The sequence below is a fragment of the Moschus berezovskii genome, chromosome 2 (assembly GCF_049115385.1).
Source record: "Moschus berezovskii isolate FMDL1 chromosome 2, NW_MosBer_1.0, whole genome shotgun sequence".
In the NCBI taxonomy this organism is placed as follows: Eukaryota; Metazoa; Chordata; class Mammalia; order Artiodactyla; family Moschidae; genus Moschus; species Moschus berezovskii.
In genome coordinates, this window is record NC_142461.1 from 28,758,841 (window position 1) to 28,781,778 (window position 22,938).

At 57.8% G+C, this 22,938-nt stretch overlaps 1 protein-coding gene across 2 annotated transcripts; it reads right to left on the minus strand.

The window, feature by feature from the left end:
• Window positions 1–3,698: 3,698 nt before the first annotated feature.
• On the minus strand, window positions 3,699–17,802 carry SLC4A3 (solute carrier family 4 member 3). 2 transcript variants are annotated; one of them, XM_055398418.2, is made up of 23 exons: window positions 17,625–17,802; window positions 17,325–17,468; window positions 16,826–16,988; window positions 16,010–16,284; window positions 15,771–15,886; window positions 15,155–15,354; window positions 13,430–13,578; window positions 13,092–13,272; window positions 12,532–12,667; window positions 12,068–12,251; window positions 11,579–11,678; window positions 10,936–11,120; window positions 10,091–10,316; window positions 9,688–9,906; window positions 9,070–9,218; window positions 8,697–8,891; window positions 8,063–8,281; window positions 7,402–7,491; window positions 6,710–6,876; window positions 6,001–6,254; window positions 5,495–5,664; window positions 5,170–5,343; window positions 3,699–4,006 (listed from the first exon to the last, which is right to left on the minus strand). In XM_055398418.2, the coding sequence occupies exons 2-23, from the start codon at window positions 17,373–17,375 to the stop codon at window positions 3,929–3,931; spliced, it is 3,681 nt and encodes a 1,226-aa protein (XP_055254393.2). In that variant the 5' UTR covers window positions 17,376–17,468; window positions 17,625–17,802; the 3' UTR covers window positions 3,699–3,928. The 2 variants fall into 2 exon arrangements, with proteins under 2 accessions (XP_055254393.2, XP_088701458.1); XM_088845332.1 differs by lacking the exons at window positions 15,155–15,354; window positions 15,771–15,886; window positions 16,010–16,284; ... (1 more) ...; window positions 17,325–17,468; window positions 17,625–17,802 and adding an exon at window positions 14,038–14,381.
• Window positions 17,803–22,938: the final 5,136 nt, after the last annotated feature.

Sequence of the window (22,938 nt, forward strand, 5' to 3'; positions counted from 1 at the left end):
CCTCCTCTCTGTCCCTCCCCTTCCATGATCCAGGCAACCTCCTCCCTGGAGCTCCCTGCTCCTCCTCCCAGCCCCTCTGATCCAAGTGGTATTCACCCACCACCCACCAAACATACCGACGGCTGCTGCTTAGTCAGCACCTGATAAAAATTTGTTCAATAAAAAGAAACATTTCCAACCAAATTAAAAATAATCCCAGCAGAGGCTTTGAATATTAAATCTTCCTTCTAGAACATAAACCCTACAAATATTGAAGTTTGTTCTTGGCACAAGTGGTGAGTCACACAACCGATCAAGTTCTCTCCCGGGCAATTATAACATTTATTTATCTAGAACCCAGACTCCTCACTCTGAGTTTCCTATTTGCCAGATAGGATTCAATCCCCCGTTCGATGCTTGCCCAGAAGCTGTCTGATTGTTATTTTCAGCAACGGGCTTAAGCGCCAGCTGTTCAGGCAGTGTTTGGTGCAAGCGCCCTTGGGTTTGTTTCATCTTTCCACTGCTGCTCAGAATTCCCTTTGAGAACTCTAAGTGTCAACAGCACGATCGTTATCTGAGTCACCTGATACGATACAAGAAGAGATGTCACACAAGCTGCCAAACAGGACACATTATTGCCAGGTTGCGTGCCCCGAGGGAGGGGACTGGGGCAATCCAAGCAGATGGTCTATGAGCTCTGACAGCTAGAAGCTTTCACAGGGGCATCAGAGTCACGAGTGAGCTGAATCTTCAGCACCGATCAAGGAAACACCAACCGCCCTCTTTGCTCAGAGGAGAAGAATGAATTAGCCCTTCTCTGGGCCTGAGGTGGACTTGAACTTGTCCAAGGATACTGAAAACTTGGGGCAGCTGCCCAGGATGCGGCTATAGCCCTGCTCAGAGAGCCGCAAGGGGAGGGCTAAGATGGCAATGAGCCCACTCTCCTCATTATTGGAAGGGTCCTGGGCCATCCTGGATGTGCCCACTTGCCAAGCTGTTTCCATTGTAAAGCAGGAGGTGGCAGGGCCCATCACTCAGAAGCATAGCCTCTACCTGCCCTTATCCCCCAGAGCTGCACCACCAGGGCCTCACAGGCTCCTCTCCCTTGGCTCCCCTCCACCCTTGGAAGAAGGCAGCCTCAGTCAAGCTGCAGACCCCCAGGGGAATAAAGTTGAAGGGTCAGTGAAGAGCAAGTCAGAGAAAACACAGATCCCACCAAGGCCTCAGGACACACTCTGAATGTCTCCAAACGTAAAGATCTCTGAATGATCTCTGAAAGGCCAGGCCACGAGTCTTTCTGTTCATTTGTCACTGTCCCATCCCCCTTGTCTTACCCTGGCCCCCACTCTTCCTCTGTTCTCGGCCATCCCTCAAGGGACCCATCCCTGGCAAACTTGTGAGCTGCTCAGCCCCCTAAGTGCTCTCAGCACCTCCACAGACTCCCACGCTGGGTGAGAAAGAATTCCCCCCAACGCAGGCCCAATTCAGCGCTTATGTTGGCCAACTCTGGCCTTGCACTTCCCTGCAGTTGCCTTCCCTCGGGGGTAGGGGTGGGGGAAGGGGAGGGTAAAGGTGATGATCTCTAAGGCTCCAAGCTGTTAGGCCTTCTTCGTGTCCTTTCCCATGGAGAGGATTGGGAAGGGATGTCCATAGCCAGAGATTATAGCTCGTTCAATCTTTCACTGAAATTTGTTCACCTATTGTTCTAATTTCCTTGGTGGCTCAGTTGGTAAAGATTCCACCTAGGATGCAGGAGACGCCGGGTTTGATCCCTGGGCTGGGAAGATCCCCTGGAAAAGGAAATGGTAACCCATGCCCGCGTTCTTGCCTGGGAAATCTCATGGACAGAGGACCCTGGCAGGCTACAGACTGTGGAGTCGCAAGAGGCGGACACGAATTAGCAGCTAAATCATCATCCACATTGTTCTGACTGAGGCCTCAAGGGCCTAGTTATACTGGAGGCCCCCTGATCCATTAGCCGGGACCAAGACTCTTTCGGTTTCAAAAGGCCCCGCCCTCTTGTTTCTCACTACTTCCTCCCAGGTGTTCTGCTAGAAGCAGGTTCCCTCCCGTGGGCGTCTCAGCATCCCCCAGACCCGACAGGGAAGCTGCCCCAAGGCCCAGAAGATGGGACCAGGCAACCTGATTTAGAGCTCAGGAAAGGCACAGCGTCCTGCGTGCAAAGCTCCTCTGCCAAGCCTATCTCTGTGTGGCCTCTGCCACCTCCGCCTTTTGTATCGGCTTTGCACGCCTCTGTCCTAGTTCATGTTTGACCTTCGCTTTGCTCCTTGGCCAAGTTCCTCAGCGATTGCCCCTGGCCTTGGCCCGTCTAAGGGAAAAGGAATCTTGTCTTCACAGAGGGCAGATGCAATTGGAGGCCTTCATGGCGCCAGAGACTCAAGCAGCAGACTGGACTGAAACATTAACACTTAAGTCTGAATGACAAGCGAGGACAGCTGGAGGGGCACCCGGCGTCTCTCTTCCGCATGAACGGAAGTCACAGCTCTCTGTGCCCTCTCCAAATTTCAGGGCTCTAGCCGTTGGCCTGAACATCTGGGAGAAAAATGGGGAAAGAATAAGGAAGAAGTTGGGCCAGCCCCAGAGGAAGTGGTTAACCTAGGGTAGAGGCATCTCACTTCAGGTACTCACGGGAGTCCATGACACCTCTCTGCCCCGCCCCCTTGTCTCCCTATGCTATGCTTCGTTGCTCAGTCGTGTCCAACTCTTTGCGACCCCATGGACTGCAGCTCACCAGGCTCCTCTGTCCATGGGGATTCTCCAAGCAAGAATACTTGAGTGGGTTGCTCTGCCCTCTTCCAGGGGATCTTCCCAACCCAGGAATCAAAGCCAGGTTTCCTGCATTGCAGGTGGGTTCTTTACCGACTGAGCCACCAGGGAAGCCGTAGGAGTTGTTTTCCTAGGAGGAACTAAATGTATTTGAATGGGATCTTTGACCACAGCGGGTCCACCAGGTGGCAGTGCTTCCCGGGCTCAGACCGGACAGGGCCTGCAGTGTAAGAGAGCGGCCACCAGAGGGCAACACAGGGACTAGCGGCTGAACCACGCAGCTGGTTGCCTAGTAACTGTGACGCAACGGGCTCCCAGTTTGCACCCTCCTCAAGGCCTCCCAGGTTATTTCTGGCCTAACAAAGACTGTTGCACAAGGAGTGGCCTCAGGAGTCCCAGAATTGCCTCTCCTTTAAGCCTGGAGAATCTAAAATGGTCCTGGGACCCCAAATCCAGCTCCACCCTGGCGTCTAGGGGACTGGGCAGCTACTGTCCCTGCTCTTCGGAATGTCAAGGATCACGAAAAGAAAATAAACATTTTCCATTCCCCTCAGTAGCTCCACAGTCATTGGGACGCTCTGGTTTCCCTAGTGGCTAAAGCAGAGCAACCTGCTCTCTCTCCCCTCTCCCTCCCTCCCCTTCTAAACTGGGGCTGCATTAATGGCAAATGACCTTAAGCCAGACCTTGAGCCTCCAGCAGCTGAACTGTACTTCAGAGGAGTGGGGGTGGGGTTGGGGGTGGGTGATAATGCCCAACTCTGACCTTCTGTGGTCTCGACTCTCTCCCTTTCCCCCAAGAATTCTGTCCTTGCCTCAAAACTCTCCCTGATTTTGATGACCCTGAAAACAGAATTCTTCCAGATGGTAAGTATGACCCGAGAAACCAGAGAGGGAACCAAGAAATTGAAGCAGACACAAGACAAGGAGTGTGGTTATAATGAGCTCAAAGCCTGTGCCGGTCTGGTCTGTGAAAGGACCTGGGTGAGACGAGGTCAGCACCCAGGGTAGAGTCAGGGGGTCCTTCTGGCCGAGGCAACAGTAGTGGTTCCAGGCACGTCTCTGGGTCATGAGGAGCCAGCTGGCCCTGGGGTTGGGCTCTGACTGGGGTCCAGGTATTGATCACTAAGGTGTCAGGGTCTCCCAGCGGCACTGTGGTGGAGGATCACACGGGCATGTGAAGTTCGTTGTACTCGTCCTGGCCATCTTCATCAAAGTTTGGTTCAGCATCTTCAGAGTCCAGCTGTAGAAGGGAATGGAAAGTTGGGAAAGGCAGGGGAAGTGGGCTTGCTGCCTCCCATTCATCAGCTCCTCCTCTGGCTGGCAGCCCTCACTGCCCCCAGGCCTTTCCAGCCTCACTGTCTACAGGGACCATGGCCCCAGGCTGAAGCACCTCCCTCTGGCCAAAAGCTTCAGGTCACCCTCTAGAGACACCTCCTAATAAGAATGATGATGATAGCAGCTACCACACAGAAAAACTTTCTTGGTGCTCCGAGCTCCTGGGGTGCCTTTGTACACCATGTGTGAATGGACAGTTTTCAAAAAGATGTCCCTTCCTCTAGCTCAGAGGATCCCAGCCTGGACCAGTTTCACGGAAGACAGGTTTTCCGCGGAACAGGATGGGGGTGGTGGGTGGAGATGGTTTCGGGGTGATTCAAGCACATTTATTGTCCACAATATTTCTATTATCATTATTACATCAGCTCCACATCAGATCATTAGGCATTAGATCCTGGGGAGTGAGGACTCCTGCTCCAGCTGACCGAAGCAGGGCTCAGGATGGATTTCAATGCCACCCCCCCAACCCGTCCCTCAGCTGTGTGCTTTTGTTCAGGACACAACCTGCATAATTGTCTCCAACAGCCTCTGATTCCTTCACGCCAAACCACCCTTCTCATTGCTTTACCTGGACTCGTGTTTAATCATCACAGTTTTATAAGGGAGAATCTATTAGTAGCCCCATTGTGCCATGCTTAGTCGCTCAGTCGTGTCCGACTTTTTCTGACCCCATGGACTATAGCCTGCCAGGTTCCTCTGTCCACGAGGATTCTCAGGCAAGAATACAGGAATGGGGTGCCATGCCCTCCTCCAGGGATCTTCGCAGCCCAGGGATCGAACCCAGGTCTCCCGCATTGCAGGTGGATTTTTAACCAACTGAGCCACCAGGGAAGCCCAAGAATACTGGAGTGGGTAGCCTATCCCTTCTCCAGGGGACCTTCCCAACCCAGGAATCCAGCTGGGGTCTCTTGCATTGCAGGCAGATTCTTTACCAGCTGAGCCACCAGAAACCCAGGAGCCCCGCTGAGATTTCAGAAGATCAGTCCCACAACAGAGGAGACTGGCAGCCAGGCCTCCCTGAATCCAGGGCCCGGGCCCCCTAAGGCCGACCCAAGCACCGTCCCTTACCGCCTGCAGCTCCCTGTCCTGGAAGAGCCGGGGCAGAAGGCAACGCCTCAGAGGCACTGTGAGCAGCAGCACGAAGGGAAAGGCGAGTGAGGCTGCCGTGGACTTGACCGCCCAGAGCAGCGCGATGCAGCCCAGCTGAATGCAGGTGAAGAGGTGCATCCGCCAGGTCTTCACCTGGGAAAGGTGTCAGGTCTCACCACATCCTTGGGGACTCGGCTCCGCAGGCCCCAACTTTTCCTCCGGAGTCGAGTCCATCTCCAGCGCTGGGGTCCCTCGGAGTCCCCCCATCGCCCCGGCTCCCCATCTCCACGCTTCCCAGCCCTACCTTGGTCACATAGGGCTGTTCGGGATGGTGCTTTGCCGGCATGAGGATGAGCAGTAGACGCTGGGACAGCTGGATACCAGACAGCGATGTGACCCCCATGTACAGGAAAATCCCAAAGAGTACAGCCAGTGGGATCCGACGTAGCACAGCCCCCATGACGATGGACAGGCCTGGAGGAGGAGACAGATGCCCCCATGATGATGGACAAGCCTGGAGGAGGAGACAGACCCCCCACAGGACCCCTCCAACAGCCCCTGTGGGGACAGATAAGCCTGTGCAGTCCTGTGACCAAGAGAAGATGGAGCCAGACAGAGAACCAAGGAAAAAGGCACGTGGAGTGTCAAAGAACAGGTCTGGGGTCAGAGCTGGGGCTATTCATGATGCGTTTGGAAACTCAGAAGAGATCTGGGTCAAGATCTCCATCTTGGGGATGGAGAAAGGATTTCAGGTTCCAGAAGGCAAGTCTGTGGGGTGGGGGCCAGAGCTTACAAGCTGGGTGCTCTCACCTACAAGGCTGGCGATGAGCACTCCAGTGACCCGCTGCTCCCGCACTTCCTGGATCTGGGGCTTGTCGCCGGGCGCAATGGCAGTGCGCATAACGGTCAGTGCATTCACATGGGTCACCGAACGGACGGTGGCAGCCGTGAGCCAGGGCAACCCAAACAACCCACAGAGCCCACCCAGGGAGCCGATCAGAAGCAGGTCCAGGTGGAAGCCAGAGCCTTTGAGCAGCCTCCGCGCCTTCTGGCTAACGATGAGCCTGGGGGAGAGCAGGGGTGAGGGGCAGGTGGGCACACACAGCGGGGCCCAGAAGTGGGCAGAGGACATGCAGAGCGGAGGCTATCCGCCAGGACCTGCCAGCTTTCTCTTCCAAGCTCTCAAAGTGAAGTTCTCACATTTAGGCAAGTTTGAAGCAAATTCCCAATACTGTGGATATTCAAATACCACAAAAGCCAGATGCCAGCTCTCACCACGTCATTGTGGTTTAACCAAAATGAGACACATGTGAGGACCACAGACTGAGAGGGCATGCTGCCAGCGTGTTCTGAGGACTGTCAAGTGCCACCCTGCAAGTGGCGGTGGCGCAGACAGATATCCTCTCCGAGCACCGCGGGGACACCATGCCCCAGGTCCAGGGACCCCCCAGGGGCTGCCAGTCCCACTACCCAACTCCTCCCCGACCCGCTCCGGCCGGGGCCCGCCCAGTCCCCTCACGCAGTGATCTGTGTCTCCATGAAGATCAGGATGAGGACCAGGAGTGCAGGTACGGCGGCCGCCACCATCATCCAAGGCGGGAAAGGACGCGCACTGCCCAGGGGTGGGATGAACCACGTGCGCTTGTTGGGGGAGGTCACCGACAGCCCCGTGGGCACCGTCAGCTTCTGCACGGCCAGAAGGAAGACCAGGTTCAGGGATGCCAGCAACTCCACCTAGCAGCTGTTCCCGCCCAGCTCTGTGTCCCCAGCACCAGGGCTCCAGGGAACTGGGGTGTGAACAGCTTTGGGGAAAATTAGTTCTGTAATCCTCCAAAGTCGTCCCTCCAAGGGTCTGGCAGTGAATGAGGAAATGATCCACCTTCTCCCTGAGCCCCAGAGGAGCTGTCAGGAGACCTGCTCCGGGGGCACCTGTCTTTCTGCCCACAGTTCCACACCGGTTCCTCCAAGAGTCTTGACTAGGGGTCACACACAGCCCCAGACCCCCTGCTGGCTTCCGCAGCTGGACCAGACAGCTGCTTCTGAAATCCCCCACCCACCCATCCCTGTGTGGCACCAGCATGTAGCCACTCCACTAGGGAAGCTGGGTTCCAGCCCTGACTGGCTGCTGGGGCAGTGGGGACCTGTTATGGCCACCCTCTCAAGGCCCTGGGGTTGAGAACCAGCTGCCAGACGGTGTCGGGGCTCACTCACCTGTGTGTAGGTGTCTGTGATGGAGTAATCCACCAGGACCATCACCAGAATGGAGATGGGGATGCCGAAGTCCCCGATGATGCGGCGAGCCTTGAGAAGGACCAGTCAGGGGAAGGGAGCCAGAGGGGGACAAGAGGAGGGTCAGGAGACTGACATGGGGGCTTATTACCCAGACCCTTCTTGAGCCTGCAGTAGTAGTAGCATCATTCGCTCCATCGTGTCTGACTCTTTGTGACCCCATGGACTGTAGTCCAGCAGGCTCCTCTGTCCATGGGATTCTCCAGACAAGAATACTGCAGTGGATTGCCATTCCCTTCTCCAGGGGATCCTCCCAACCCAGGGATTGAACTCGAGTCTCCTGCACTGCAGGTGGATTCTTTACCAGCTGAGCTACCAGGGAAGCCTGAGCAGGAACCAGAAGTCTCCTGACCTGTCCCTTTAAACCCCACAGGTGCCCGCCCAGCCCAGGAGGGCATTCCTCTCCGGGTCACACCTCTCTGAGGGCTTCAGACAGGGGCAGGGGGCTGCACGGACTTAGCTGGGGTCTCCCATGACCAGAAGGGAGGAGCCCCTCCTCTCCGGAGCAGAGCCTGGCAGTGCCAGCAGGAATGGAGGGACGCCCACGGGGACTCTACAGGCCCTGCTCCTGCCAACCACGCACCTTGCCGCCCAGGAAGCGGCTGTTTCTGAACTTGCGCAGGAAGAAGGCGATGAGGAAGGTCCCCAGCATGAGGATTAGGGACAGCAGGGCCGTGTTGGGCTGGTTCCTGGGGCCCGGCGGCCCCTCGGTGGGGGGCAGGGCACTCGCATTCAGGTCCAGCGCCGCCTCCAGGGCTCCCTCAGGGGGGTAGAATGGCAGCAGTGGGTGCTCCGTGAACACCTGGGTGGGTTACAAGGTTGCCCCCGTGCTCATCTGGGCAGGTGAGCCTGACTTTACAGCATCAGTACTCACACAGGGAGAGGGCCGGGTCCCCTCCCACACCTGACCAGGCAACGTAACACAGGACACGCAGCTCCATCTCACACACACACCCATGCTGCTCCTCTACACACAGTGACCCAAGGACCCCCAGCCCAGAAGCACTGACAGGGCCCCCATACTGATGCAGGCGAATGCCGGACTTTAAACCTCTGGCTTTGACTCCTGCGCTTCAGCTCAGGTCTGGCTGAGAGCATCCTCACCCCTCCACGCCCACGGCCTTCCTCCTGGTCCCCTCCCCCTCCAGTGGGGTCCCCACCCCACCCAGGGCTCTGCCCAGCCCCCACGTAAACCCAAGACCCCTGGGGGCCGCCACCTTGTAGAGCTTGTGGAAGGTCTCATAGATGAAAATGAGCGAGATGAGGAAGGCGAAGATCTCCTGGGTGAAAGGTGAGATGTAGCGGACCAGGAAGCTGCCTTCCGCGGCCACTAGGGCAAGCACGAAGACCACCAGCCAGAGGCCAACCCACACACGGCCCGTGAGGTACTCCAGGTCCTGGGCCCGGCAGAACTAGAGATCAGCAGAGAGAGGCTCTCACCCACAGTCTGCCCTGCCGCCAGGGCCCCACGGACAGGCGGGACAGGCGAACCCCGAGGGAGTGGAGGGGGCCACCCCAGAGGCCCATCACCTGGGCCAGGGGCACAAGGTAGAGCACGTGGCCCCTGGGGAGGGACTAGGGGGCAGTCACCTTGAAGAAGGCTTCTTCGAAGACGAGCAGTGGCCCCGAGAAGCCAACCACGAGCAGCGGCTGGGCCCCCAGCAGAGAAAAGAGGACGCCAAGCACAGCCGTGGACACGATCAGCTCAGACACACCCATCAGCCCCTCTGTCTTCTCCCCTGGAGCAAGCGAGGGTCAGTGGGATGGCTGTGGCCCGGCTCCTTCCACCAGGCCCCCCTTTCTCATCTAGCTTCCCCTAACCTGTGCTGAGATGAGTCGCTCAGTCATGCCCGATTCTTTGCGACCCCATGGACCGTAGCCCACCAGGCTCCTCTGTCCATGGGGATTTTTCCAGGCAAGAATACTGGAGTGGGCTGCCATGCCCTCCTCCAGGGTAATCTTCCCAACCCAGGGGACGAACCCAGGTCTCCCCCATTGCAGGCGGATTCTTTACCAGGAAATACAGAGCAGTGCCCCCCAGAGTGGTAGACAGGGCCCCTCACCACTATCAGCACCAGCCCCCCAGGGTGGTCACCGGATGCCCCACTCCCTCTCACATTACAGGCATCCCAGAAGTGACCACGGGACCCCCTGGCCCAGGAACGCTGCAGGTGACCGAGTCCCCTCACCTCTCCTCCTGCCCCTCACCTAGCAGCCCCCCGAAGGTGATGGCAGGGCTGAGGGCAGCAAAGTAGATGAAGAGCACGGCGGCCACACACTGGGAGTGCAGGGCGTCCCGCAGGTCGCTGGGGTAGTGCGGGTACCGGCGCTTCACGTCCCGAACAAGCCCCCCAAACACTGAGCCGGTCCGCAGCAGGGGGTCATCATCAGGGGCGGCCTCAGAGCCCCCCAGTTCCATCGACAGTTCTGGCGGAACACAGGGGCTGCTGGAACCTTGTGCTGGGAGCAGGCCCTGGGCCGCATCCTTCCCAGCCCGGGTCCCAAGGCAGAGACATGGGTCAGAGATTGGAAGCCAGAGTGCGGGACTCAGGAGTCAGACGGGGCCAGGGAGACTTGGGTGCAAGGGGGCCCGGGCCCCATAGGGTCAGACCTTTCCCGGGGGCCACGTAGCCGCCTTGGGTGGTCAGCTCGGCTTTGGTCTGCTCACGCTCCCGGCGCTTTCTGAGCAGCTCGCGCTGGAAGGCAGCCACGGAGCGCAGCAGGTCTCGGCCTTCCACTTCGGACGGGGGGATCACGATGCTGCCATCCAGGAACTCGCTGATGGCACTCAGGAGGTCCTGCCGGTCGTCTGCCTGGTAGGCAGCCTCATGGAACAGCTGGAGGCAGGAGAGGCAGGGGCTGAGCCCACAGCCCAGGGAGGGGGGCCTTCAGGGAGGAGGTGTTGGGCCATCACAGAGCCAGAGGCAAGGGGGATGTTCAGTCACACACACAGGTCCAGGATTCTGGTCAGAGCTCTGACTCAGGTCGCTTCTGGTAGGAAGCCACGAACCTGAACACCACCCCTCACCCTGGGGAGCGTTCTCTATCCCCCTGGGAGAGTCTCCAGACTTTTCCACAATGCAACAGTGACGCCCGGCATGGCCTTACCAATCCAACCTCCATTCTGATTGGAGAGTGCCCACAGCCTGCTAGTCAGTAAGTATTTTGAACACCATCCCTGGCTAGAGGGCCTTCCTATCCAAGCCCTGGAGGATCCTGCCTCCCTTTCAAGTCTCCTGTCACATCCAAAGCTTCAGAGTCTGGGCTTCCCTCCTGCATCCACCTCCCTGTGCCCCAGCCCAAGGCTCCCTTTTCTGTCTCACCTCACAGCTGCCTCCACCACTCCAGAGTACTGCCTCCACCCAGGGGGAGCATAGCACCCCTGCGTCCGTGGGTACCACTGGGGGGCAGGGAAAGGGATGGGAAACAAACAGGGCTCCGGGGAACAAGACCCACCTTGTCAGACATGAGTGTGGCAATGGAGCGCCCAAGCTCATGATAGTCGGTGCTGGTGTGGCTCGGCCCCAGCATCACGAAGAGGAAGCGAACTGGCACAGGGACCTCAAGCACAGACTCCAAGAGTACGGCCTCGTTCAGGCGCACAAAGGCAGCCGCTGGCTGCTCCAAGAAAGGCACACAGCCTGGAGGGAGAGCAAGGCGCAGGGTGCTGGGCAAAGAGGAACGGTCAAGGCAGGCCCTGCAGGGGATATTTGGGGCCATCACGTACTAGTTGAGCAGGCTGCACACTGCATAAAGGAACCCCAATCTAAAGAAGTCCTATCTGTTTTTATGTTTGTATATTTATTATAATTTACCAACAGGTGGAAATCAAAGGTATTAAGGAAGAGGTGTCTTTGTCTAATTTTCACAAAGGTGCTATATGGACTAGCAGCAGGCCAAGATAGCAGAAAACTGAACAGGAAGCAGACAGAGGATTAGGGAAGAAAAGGTTGGGGCAAGATGGGTTCAGAGGAAGAGAAGGGGCAGGTTGAGGGCCTGGCTGGAATGGAAGAGGCAGCCTGCAGGCCAAAGTCAGGCAGACTGCTGTGGAGGCATCCACGCCCCGTAAACCCTATCCCCAGTGCCCAGCCCTCCTTACCCACGAGCACAACAGTAGCCTCAGCATCTTCAGGGATCTTCTCCAGCAGCTTCAGGCTTTTCCCCCGGTGACCATCTCCCCCGGGCATGTGCAGGGGCTTCTGAGGACGCAGAACTGGAATAGGGCTGGGACCCAGACCGGAGGCCGTGGCAGGCCCTCCCATCCCTCGCTCCAGCCCTGGACTCTGCCACCAACCCCTGGATCTGGGCCTTGCTTTCTCCCCGCATCACCCCCCAACCCAGCCAAGGTGGGGGCTCCTGGTGATGTGCCCCACATCAAGAGGACCAGCCCAGGATCTGGACCCCTCCTCAAAGCCCCGCCACCACCGCAACCTTATCTTATTTAAGTGGCTCCCCTGGCCCTGCCCCATGATCCCACTTAAACCTCCTGTCTCTCCAAGCCTAGTTTAGCACCAGGCATCCAACCTTCCTGATCCACTCAATGAAACCCTTGCTGTCTCTCAGCCCAGGTCAGAACAAAGCAACTGACCTCCTTGGCCTCAGGGTCGTGAGGCCAGAGTGGGGCTGGCTCCCCCAGGTCATCGGCCATGGTAGGCACTGCTCCGTCAGGGCCGTGGCTGGGGGTAGGGTGGTGATTCCCCAGGACCGAGTTCACACTGGAGCTGGACGCATTTCGGGGAAAGAAGCCACTGTCCTTGTCATCATTGGGATGGCTGGAGAGAGGGCAGAGGGGGCAGGAGGTGAGCCGGAGAGGTCCTTGGTGGCCTGAGGTCATGGGGAAATGAGATATGGAGGGTTAGGGCCTCCATTCTCTCTGCCTCAGTGTAAGTAGGAACCTTCTAATGGTTGATACTTTCTAATGGGTGAAGGAATGAGCTCTCCGTCACTTGAGGTATTCAAGCAACTGGAAAGAGCCACTCAAGAGAGTCTGTGCTCCTAGAAGGCAGTTGAACCTGAAGGCCATCCCCCCTCCCAGGTGTCCCACCCTGGCACCTGTGTTTCAGCAGCAGAGTGCGAAGGACACTGGCCCTGTCCTCCGGCCGGATCTGGTCAGACACAATCATAGTCTCCACCACGAGGTGTGCGATGCCTGGCAGAGTGGTCTGCTCCAGATCGAGAAGGGCAGCCCCTGGGGGAACAGACAGGGAAGGGATCTCATTCCCGTTAGATATAGAAACACCACCGGCCTCCAGCGGCCTTGCTCCCCCAAGGGCAGGCAAGTATACTGGGTGAGCATAGCATCCCATGTGCCCAGGCAGATACATAGTTCCACATGGCCACAGCCCAGCCCGAAAGGGATGGGAAAAGATAGCACGGGGTGAGAGCACAGCCCCCCTCTTACCCAGAGAGGGGTCATCTGTCGGCTTACTGCCTGGACAGATACCTACTGTGCCCGAGGTATAGAGCCAGGTCCCCAGGCACAGCCCTGCCCCTCAAGAGTATGGCTGTGTGGACCCCACATTCCCGAGGGACAGCCAGACCTCGCCTGGCCCCAGGACATCGTCCCAGGAGCTGGGCAGCCTGGCACCGGCTGAGCTCTGGAACGCCCCTACCGTGGGCTATGGTCCTCCTGAGTTCCAGCAGGCTTCGGAAGGAAAGCGAGGCCACGTGGGGCTTCCCCCAGCGCTCTGTCTCTTCCTCCACGTCCTCCTCAAACTTGATCCAGCGGGCCGTCTCCCGCCAGTGGGGCTCCTGGCTGCGATCCAGCATCAGCTCGTTCAGCTCCACAAACACCTGGGGTGGGGTGCCCAGGGTGAGGGCCTGAGGGGCCGCCAGGTGGGCCCAGCTGTCCTGAGGACGTGGGTGATGGGCCAAGCAGGCAGGTAGGGAGGGAGAAGGTGGGAAGAGAGGCGAGAGGAACCGAAAGGCCCATCCCCGCCGGGTCTGGTACCTCATGGGGCCGCCGGTCCAGCTGCTGCTGCTTCTTCTTCCTGCGCAGGACGGGAGCCAGGCCGCTGGCGCTGCCCCTCCCACTCTGCGTCCGAGACGGTTTCTTGACCAGGTGCCGCCGCACACCGGGGTTGTCCTCCAGCCGGTGACCTGTGGAGAAGGTGGGCTCGGCCGTCCCAGGGCACCAGCTCAGGGCCCCCCAGGGTCATCGCCAGCTCCCCCAGCTCCACCGAGGAGGGGGGGGCGTGCCACAGTCACCCAGGGGCTACGCTAACAAAACCACATTGTCCGGGATGAGGGGGCACATTTCATACACGAGGAGACTGAGGCTCAGAAAGGGGACAGGACTAGTTCAAAGTCACACAGGGGACGCTGGCTAAGCCACAGGAAAAAAGGCAGACCGCCACCCAACACAGTCCACAGCCCCTGCCATGGCCACTGCCTCTCAATCTGTAGAGCCAGGACCCACAGTAAGTCCCCAGGCTCTGCCTGTGCCCCCTGGCACCCACGTCCCCCGCAGGTACCCTCAGGCAGAGCTTCCCTCCCTCTCTCCCCACACGCCCCTTCCAGGCCTGGAGCCGGGACAAGGCCAGCAGCCCAGTTACTCACAAGCCAGTCCCCCCGCCATGGGGCTCAGCTGGCCCCTGATGGATTCCCACAGGTCATAGTCCTCAAAGTCCAGCACAAACATCTCTAAGTCCTCTGAGGTCAGCGAGTCTTGAGGGCTGGGGGCTGGAGCTCTCCCAGGGCCCTGGCCCTCAGCATCCCCAGGCCCAGGGCTCGATGCCCCCTTGGGCTCTGAGACCTCGTCCAGTGGGCTCGTCATCCCCTAGATGGCCGAGGCTGCAGCTCCTGCTCCTTCCCAGAGCCCTGGCTCTCCAGACAGACAGGAGCCTGGACAGCGGTGGTCTTGGTCCAACCAGAGCTGCAAGTGGCCAGGCCTTCCGACCCCGACTCCCCAGGTCCCCAAGCCTGCTCCCCGCTGCTTCCAGCCCCCGCGCTGGGTCTGTAAACACGCCCTCCCCCTGGCCCCCCCATCCCGCTGCCACGGCCGCTCCTGCTGCCGCTCCTGCTGCCATCGGATTGTTCCTGTCCCTGTCCTCAGGCCCTGGCGACTTTCCATGACGTATTGAGCTCAAAGCCCTCCCTCCAGCTCCCCCCCGCCCACCCTGACACACTGCAGTTCCAAGGGGGAGGGAGGGAGGGGTCGGTGATGCCCCTGGCCTGGGCACAGTGCCCCATGGGTGATGACAGGTGGCACAGAAACCAGGGCACTGATAAGATGGAAGGAATGTGCCGAGATCACAGCCAGGCCCAGTCAAGGGTGGTGTGGTGGGAGCAAGGGGGCCTCAACACAGGGAGAGGCAGGGCCAAGATGAGTGGCCCAGACTCAGGGGGCTGTTTTGGGGCGGGGGCGTTAACAAGAGTTTGCCCCAAGGAGAGGAGCCTCGGGGGAGGGGGTACAAGGATGTCTCTAAACGTCACGTGGGGGGCTGCCTCATTCCAGGGGTGACTCAGAGGACACAACCAGGACGGAAGGGCAGAGGTATCGCCAGGGGAAATCTCAGTTCTGGCACCCAAGGCATGGTAGTGAGCTTCCCGTCACTGGCCACATTCCAGCAGGCAGGGATACCGCAGAGGGGGCTCAGCCCTGGGTACGGGAGAGCATCGAGCTTCTCCAAGGTCCCTCACAGGCTGGGCACCCCTGGGAGTGGATGTCACTCACTCTTCATATCGTCCAGGTCCGCGGAGCCCAGCATCTGGGCCTCCGCCTCGTCAGTGGGCACCTGCTGCTCTGGGACACCCGAGCCACCCAGGGCACTGCCCGGGCACAACCGCTCCCGCAGGTCATAGCTGGCCGATGGGCTCCACGGTCGGCCCTTCTCTCCGGTGACTCGGGAAACGCGAGCCCGGGGACTAGGAGAGCTGAGGAGGCAACATGGAAGCCTTGAACTTGGCAGGGAAGCTCGCTGGAGATGGGCCAGGTGAGGGGGTTCCCCTGCCCTCCCCCAGCTTGGGATGGGGCTGGACTGGCCCTCCTGGGGACTAAACACAGGCTTCTCCTGGGCAGAGAAAAAGCTTAGCTCCACCTTCCCGAGCCCATCACGCCGGTCCCCGGGTCCCGTGTGTCCCATTCTCCTCTCCACCCAGACACCCTCTCTCTCCTGGAAGACTGTCCCTGCCGACCCTCCAGTCCTGTCCTCTCCTCCTGGTCCTTTGTGCAGAGAAGGGGCACGCCCTGCCTGCCTCCTCTGCCCGCTTCTCTCGTCTCCTCCCAGCTTCTTCTCAGGGGTTCAGGAAGGAGCCAGGGACCTGCACTGGGCTGGGTCGGGGGCTGGTACCTGACAGAGTGCTGGGGGCTCTTGTCCGAGTTCGGGCCCACCGAGGGCAGGGACTTGGTAAAGCCGGCCCTCCCGGAGAGGCCGGGACTGTCATCCTCGTCACTTCCGATGGAGAACTATGGATAAACCGCATGTGCCCGGGGTCCGTGCCCCAACTCAGCCCCAATCCCCCACTGCCAAGCCTCCCCTCCTCTCCTTGTCCCTCCCTGAGCAGCCAGCCCCACTTCGGGGGTCCCTACCTTTGCTTTCGGTGGGGACCCTGGGGGTGGGGGCTCCGCAGGTTCTGCCTCAGATTCCCCCTCTTCTTCCTCTTCCTCCTCCTCCTCGTCCACTCCGGCTCCCCCCTCCTCCTGGATGGGAGGGGTCCCCTCGGAGGGGGGAGCAGAAGTTTTCTCCTTCTTCCTCTTCCTCCTGGTCTGCCGAGCAGAGGTGGGGGGCAGTCGCCGCAGCTTGTGGGGTGGAGGCAGGCGCGCCGAGAGCGGGTGGTGGGTGTGGTGGGATGTGTGTCGGTGAACTGGGGGTGCAGGAGAGCCGGTTGGGGCCCCCACAGCAGAAGGGGGCCCCTCACCACCCTAGGGGCACACACCTTATTATTCTAGCTCAAGGCCGCAAAGAAGGGCACCCTGGTTCCTCCAGAGTCAGGCTCCCCCCACCACCTGTATCCACAGCCTGTCATGGGTAAGGCCTGGTAGAGTAGGGGATGGAGTGATGGAGAGGAGAGGATGGGGGTATGAGAGGCCAGGATACAGCAAGGAAGGTAAAGGTGGAGTCAGCCGAGACAAGGAGGAGAGGTGGCCGAGAGAAAATGAAGGTCACCAAGAGCGGCCTGGGGCCCATTTCCCTACGTCTCCCCCGGGTCTGGGGCCCAGCTCCCCTGGCAGGCAGACAGGTGATGGGTGAGTGAGGCATGATGACTTAACAGGGCATGGTGGCCCAGCGCAGCGTCCAGCATAAGATGGCCCTGGGTGACCCAGCCAGTGGTGAGCACGGCGATGGTGGCAAATGAAGGTGATGGCGGAAAGGACGGCCACACTAGGGGTCCCCGGGCTACCCACACTCAAAGTCCCGCTCGCTGTAGCTGCGGCTGGGCTTCTCGGGGTCCCAGGCCGGGGGCTTGCTGATGAGGTCCCCAAACCTGCTCACAGCCAAGGTCTTGCCCAAGTCATCGTCCTCCTCCATGTCTGGACTCAGAGGTGGCTCCTCCAAGGGCACCCGGACCTGCAGACCCAGCAACCTCTCCTAAGGACCCTCGACCCATGAACTTGACACACCTACCCCAACTCCAAGCCCCAGGTGGAGGTGGGGGAGACCAGCAGACCCCATCTTCTACTCCCTGAGGCCCAGACTGGGGTCAACCTCCCCGGCTTTCAGGGCTTGGGACCAGACGGGTCAACAGATCGGGAAAATACCAAAAGACCCCCCACTCCTTCTCCATATCCCTGCCCAGCTCCATCCCTGGATCGGGAGCAGGGTGGTCCCAGAGTCGACCAGCGAACCCCCACCTCCTCCTGCGGTCCCTCGCCCTCTTCTCCCGCCCCCGCGAGCGTCAGTCACCTGGGGTAGGGGGGAGGCGCCCCCGGGTGGCGGGATCACTCCGTTGGCCATGTCCGGAGAAGCAGCTTGGGAGGCCCGGACTCACTGAGGGACCCGTGACCCGGGTGAGAAGAAGGGGCCGCTGCGCGAACCTACTGGGGAGCCCTGGGGAAGGAGGGCGGGGTCAGGAGTCTCGCGCCGCCGCCCGCTCCCTCGCTCCGGGGCCGGATGCCCCCGGCCTCCCCAGCGCCCATCCAGGCCCCGCCGCACCCCGGACGCCCCCGGGCCGGGCGCGCCGCGCCCCGCCCCGCCCTGCGGTACCTCGGGGCTCCGGAGAGTGCGAGGCCTGGGCCGGCCGCCGCGCCCCATCTCCCTCCGGCGCGGGCTCCGGGGCCTGTCGCCACGCAGGGTCGGACGGCCGGGGGGCGCCCGCGGCCGCGGGGAGTCGGGCGGACGCAGGCGCCGGGGCCCGCAGCCCGCGGCTCCACCTCCTCGCGCTCGGCTCCGCAGCTCCGCCGCCGCCGCCGCCGGGCCGCACAATGGGAGCGGGCGGGCGGTGACTCACCCCGCCCCGGCCAGCCCGGCTCCCACGCGCCGGCCCCCGCAGCACCCCACCTTTCCACCAGCCCCGTCTCCCGTGCCCCACGCGTTGCCCCGGGCGGGAGCGCCGCCCTCCACTCCCAAAATCCCCAGATTCACGCATCAACCTTGCTTTTAGCCTCCGCTCCCAGCAAGAGTTCTGGAGGCGACCCCTCCGCAGACACCAGCCCCTCCGACTGTGAGAACTGAGCTCGCAGACCTGTGGGAGCACCCACCACCTGTCCCTTCAGTCCCGACATAGCCCCAGATGCCTGGCTCCTGCTACCGGGCACCGCCCAACATTTGACCTTGGCAGTTACCTCCCGTCCCTGGGCCTTGGTTTCTCCATCGTCGCCAGAGGGGCTTGAAATCGGGGCGTTCCAAAGTTCCTTCTAGCTCTAAGAGTCTCTGGCTCAGTTTCCCCCCTCCTCCACTCCCTGAAGTAGTCACTTCTCCTTTCCCAAGGGCAAAGTCTCTGGAAGGCGGCACTGGATCCCAGTTTGACCCTCTGGGGTCTGGATGAAACTGGGCACCTAGCACATTGCCATGTCCCTAACTGCCCCTCGCTTTACAGCTGATGAAGACACGTCCCTGAATCCTTAGAACTTAGGAGGATGTGGCAGGGAGAACCCAGGATGGAGCTGATGGGCAGGGGAGAGTGGCACTGGCCAGACCCAGGAGTGGGAAACCAACATCGGGGGCGGGGTACAGGGTGCTGGACACTATGGGCTCCGGGTGGGAGAAGAGGTTTAACCCTGTGACCTTAGACTTGTAATTTACCCTCTCCCAGCCCTGCCCTCTGGCTCAGATGGTAAAGAATCTACCTGCAATGCAGGTGACCCAGGTTCAATCCCTGGTGGGGAAGATCCCCTGGAGAAGGGAATGACTATCCACTCCAGTATTCTTGCCTGGAGAATCCCATGGACAGAGGAGCTTGCTGGGCTACAGTCCATGTGGTCTCAAAAGAGTGGGACACAACCGAGCGACTGACACACCCACACAGCCCTGCCCTCAGCTGGGTCTCCACTCAACCTGAAGGAAGATTTTCTACATTCAGAGCCAACAGCAGGGAGAGGGGAAGGCAGCTAGGATCGGCTGAGCACTTTGTCCAGTCTGGGCCCTCTCCATCCTCCTCTTGGCCTCATCACAGCTGAGAGTCAGGGAGGCTGTGACCCTGCCATGGTCGAAGCAGGGAAGCAGGCTGCTGACAAAGCACCTTCAGTGTATGTCCCGGCCGCCGCCCATTACTGCTCCCAACCTCTTTCAGCAAATGAGAGGTTGTCGGCCTTCCAGGCTCATAAGGTGTGGAGAGGGTGAACCAAGACGCCCACGTGAGAGTCAGCTGGGTTTAAGTAGAGTGTGTGAACTGTGCCCCGAAACTCAGACCCATCTGTTATAGGTTGAATTGTGCACCCTCTCCTGCCCACCACACACACACACACACACGCGCGCGCGCCACCAATTCATAGGTTGCAAACTTAATCCTCAGTACCTCCAAGGTGACCTTATTTGGAAATGAGGTTATACCGGGAGAGGGTGGGCTCCTTTTCTAATATGAAAGCTGTTGTTCCGTTGCTGAGTTGTGTCTGACTCTGTGACCATGTGGACTGCAGCACGTCAGGCTTCCCTGTACTCCACTGTCTTCTGGAGCTTGCTCAAACTCATGTCCATCGAGTCAGTGATGCTATCCAACTGTCTCATCCTATGCCACACACTTCTCCTCCTGCCTTCAATCTTTCCCAGCACCAGGTTTTTTTCCAATGAGTCGGCTCTTGGGATCAGGTGACCAGAGTATTGAATGGTGTCCTTATAAAAAGGGGAAATGTGGACACAAACACACTCGGGAGAATGTCATGTGAAGTTTGGAGTTGTGCTGCCACCAGCCCAGGAATGACCAGAAGCTGGGAACAGATCCTTGCCTTGGACCTTCAGAGGGAACACAGCCCTGCTGGTGTCTTGATCTCAGACTTTCAGCCTCCAGAGCTGTGAGACTACAGACTTCTGTTGTTTAAGCCATTTTGTTCATGAAACTATTAGGGCAGCCTCAGCATGCAAATACATGTCCCAGCCCCTTATCACTCTGAGCCAGGTAACTCCGTTCCAAGTCTCTACCTTGTGTGTTTTGGTGGAGCCTACCGTTACTCAGAGGTACATAGGAACCTGGGAGTCCCCCACCTTGGGAACATTTCCTAGGGCCCTCTGACACCTGGTTCTGCTCGTGGCCTTGGGCTGCATCTTCTAGCCTGTAAAGTCAGTTGGCAGCTACTTTAATACCAAGACAGCTTGGGGAGGGTCTTGCCAACCTGGTCCCTGGATATTAATGCCTTAAGGGCACCACAAAACTCATCCCTCTGAGGCTTCACCCTCCTCAGGGATTAGCCTGAGCACAGGTCTTCCTACGGCCCTCAGACTCCCATCCTCTTCCCAGGTGGGGAATTCCCTACTCTGCCCCCAGTCAAAAGCTTTGGTATGTTGCTTTGCAAGCCCCTTCATCTATCCCCTAGCCCCTGGGGAGTGAGATGGAGTGAAATCTCCCCTTAGAGGGTCTTTGGACACCCATGCTTTTCGCTCCTTCCAGGGTGGAGAGCGAGATGCCGATGGCCCCAGCTGTTTCAGACCAACTCATCCTATTAACAGCAGTGTGTGCTTTCGTTATTCCCACTCAGATCTCCTGGCATCGGGAGGCTTTTCCACTGTGTCCCTCTATCGCCAGTGCACTTGTAAATTGTCAGTCCCCTGTGGAAAGTTCCCAATGAAGTCATTGCTATAACAAAAGAGTGTGCCTTGCATATACAAAGGATAGCCACTGTGTGTGTGTGTGTGTGTCTGTGTGTGTATTGGAGGTTTTCGTGCCCAATAGAAAAGAGAAGCCCTGGTAATGCGGCTGTTCGTTATTCCCAGATCTCCCTTCCTCCCCAGAATACCACCTAATATTCATTATTCCCTTTCATAAATTCCTTTCCAGTTGAGAGTAGCTGTTGTTTGCAGCTCGGCATCCTAACTGACAGAATCAAAGAAATGGGCTCTGAGTCCAGGGCATGGGCTGAACAGGCACCAGGCATTAGAGGTACCAGTATCAGGGAGCTGGGGAAGAGCACAAGAGAGAGAATGATATTAGCAGGCCCGGGTAGCCCCGCCTCTTCTGTTACTAGTCATTCTTCACCATATTCATCCTTCAATCCTAAAGATAATGGGAAAGACTTCCCTGGTGGTCCAATAGCTAAGACTCTGCCCTCCCAATGCAGGGGGCCCAGAGTCAATCCCTAGTCAGTGAACTAGAGTCCACATGCCACAACTGAATTTTCACACACTGCAACTAAAGATCCCATATGCTGCAACTAAATCCTGAGTGCTGCGACTGAGACCCAGTGGAGACAATTAAATAAATATTTTAAATTAAAAAAAAATTTTTTTAAGATAATGAGAATTCCTGGTTGGCATAGTGGTTAAGATTCTGGGCTTTCATTGCTGTGGCCCAGGTTCAATCCCTAGTCAGGGAAATGAGATCCTGTGGGCCCCACGGCACTGCCAACAACAATAACAACAACATCAAAACGTAAAGGTAGCAACCATGATCGTTTCATCACCCTAAACTTAGGTACAAACCACTTTAATATTCATATTCTCATGCACGCACAACAACCCTCTAAGGTACAGCATCTTAATCCCATTTGACAGGCGAGAACAGTGAGGCTCAGGAAGTGCAAGTGACTTGCCTAAGGTCAAAGGCTCCTAGCCAGCATGGCTGGGAATTGAACCCAAGAGCTTGTGGCTCCATGTCTAATGTTTATCCGCATATACTAAAATGCCCCCTGCCCCTACCACCACACCTCAGTGCCTTTCCATAACTGTTAAAGACCCGGTGGAGACAAATAAATTTTTTATATATATAAATATATATATAAATAAATTTATACAAAATAAATATACAGGTTTATTTGCATACAAATTTGTATACAATAATTTTGTATACAAAATATATTTTGTAAAAATATACAAATATATATACAAAAAATATACAAATAAATAAATAAACCTTCCATGCCGGGAGAACAAACTGAAATATACCACTGACTTCCCAGATGAGTTTTTTAAGGAGACCGCATCTTTGCTACCAGAAGCCATACAGGGGAGGAATCAAGCAACGCAAGTTCATAGACCAGTCACTGGTAATTGCATGACCTGGAGCAAGTTATTTACCCTCTATGGGCCTCAGATTTCTCATCTGCAAAATGGCAATTAGAACAGGATTGATGGGCTTCCCTGGTGGCTCAGTGGTAAAGAATCTGCCTGCCAGAGGGGAGAGACAGGTTTGATCCCTGGTACAGGAAGATCCCGCAGGCCATGGAGCAACTAAGCCCGTGCACAACTCCTGAGCCTGTGCTCTAGAGCCTAAGAGCCACAACTCCTGAGCCCACACACTGCAACTACTGAAGCCTGAGCACCACAGAGCCCGTGCTCTGCAACAAGAAAAGCCACCGCTATGAGAAGCCTGCGCACCGCAGCTAGAGAATAGCCCCCACTCACTGCAACTAGAGAAAAGCCTGTGCAGCAACGAAGACTCAGCACAGCCAAAAACATTTTTTTTAATTAATAAAAAAGAACAGGGTTGTTAAGAGGATGACATGAACGCCTCTGTGTGAAGCACTTAGACCAGTACCTGACACATAGGGCTCGATAAATGTTAAACTAGCCTCAATACTACTACAAACCAGAGACACGAAAGCCCTCGGGTAACTTGCAGTTTGAAAAATGATGAAATGTACACACAGGAAATGAGTGAAAATTGGCTTACATCTCAAAGGGCAGTGTGTCTTGCAGCCAAACTGAAGCTACCAACCACACCAGCTCAGAGAAGACAAAGATGTGATGCAAAATCTACCTCCACCAGGTAGGTTCTGACAGTCCTTGGCCAGTGGACCAATCTTTGCATTTATAACCCTAACTTGGCAGGTGAAGAGTTTCTGGAAGACAGTAAAGTGTGGGTTCAGGTAGCTCCACGCTGTCACTGAGACAGGCCTGAAATTCCCTCTTGCCAACAGCATCTCCTCCTTGC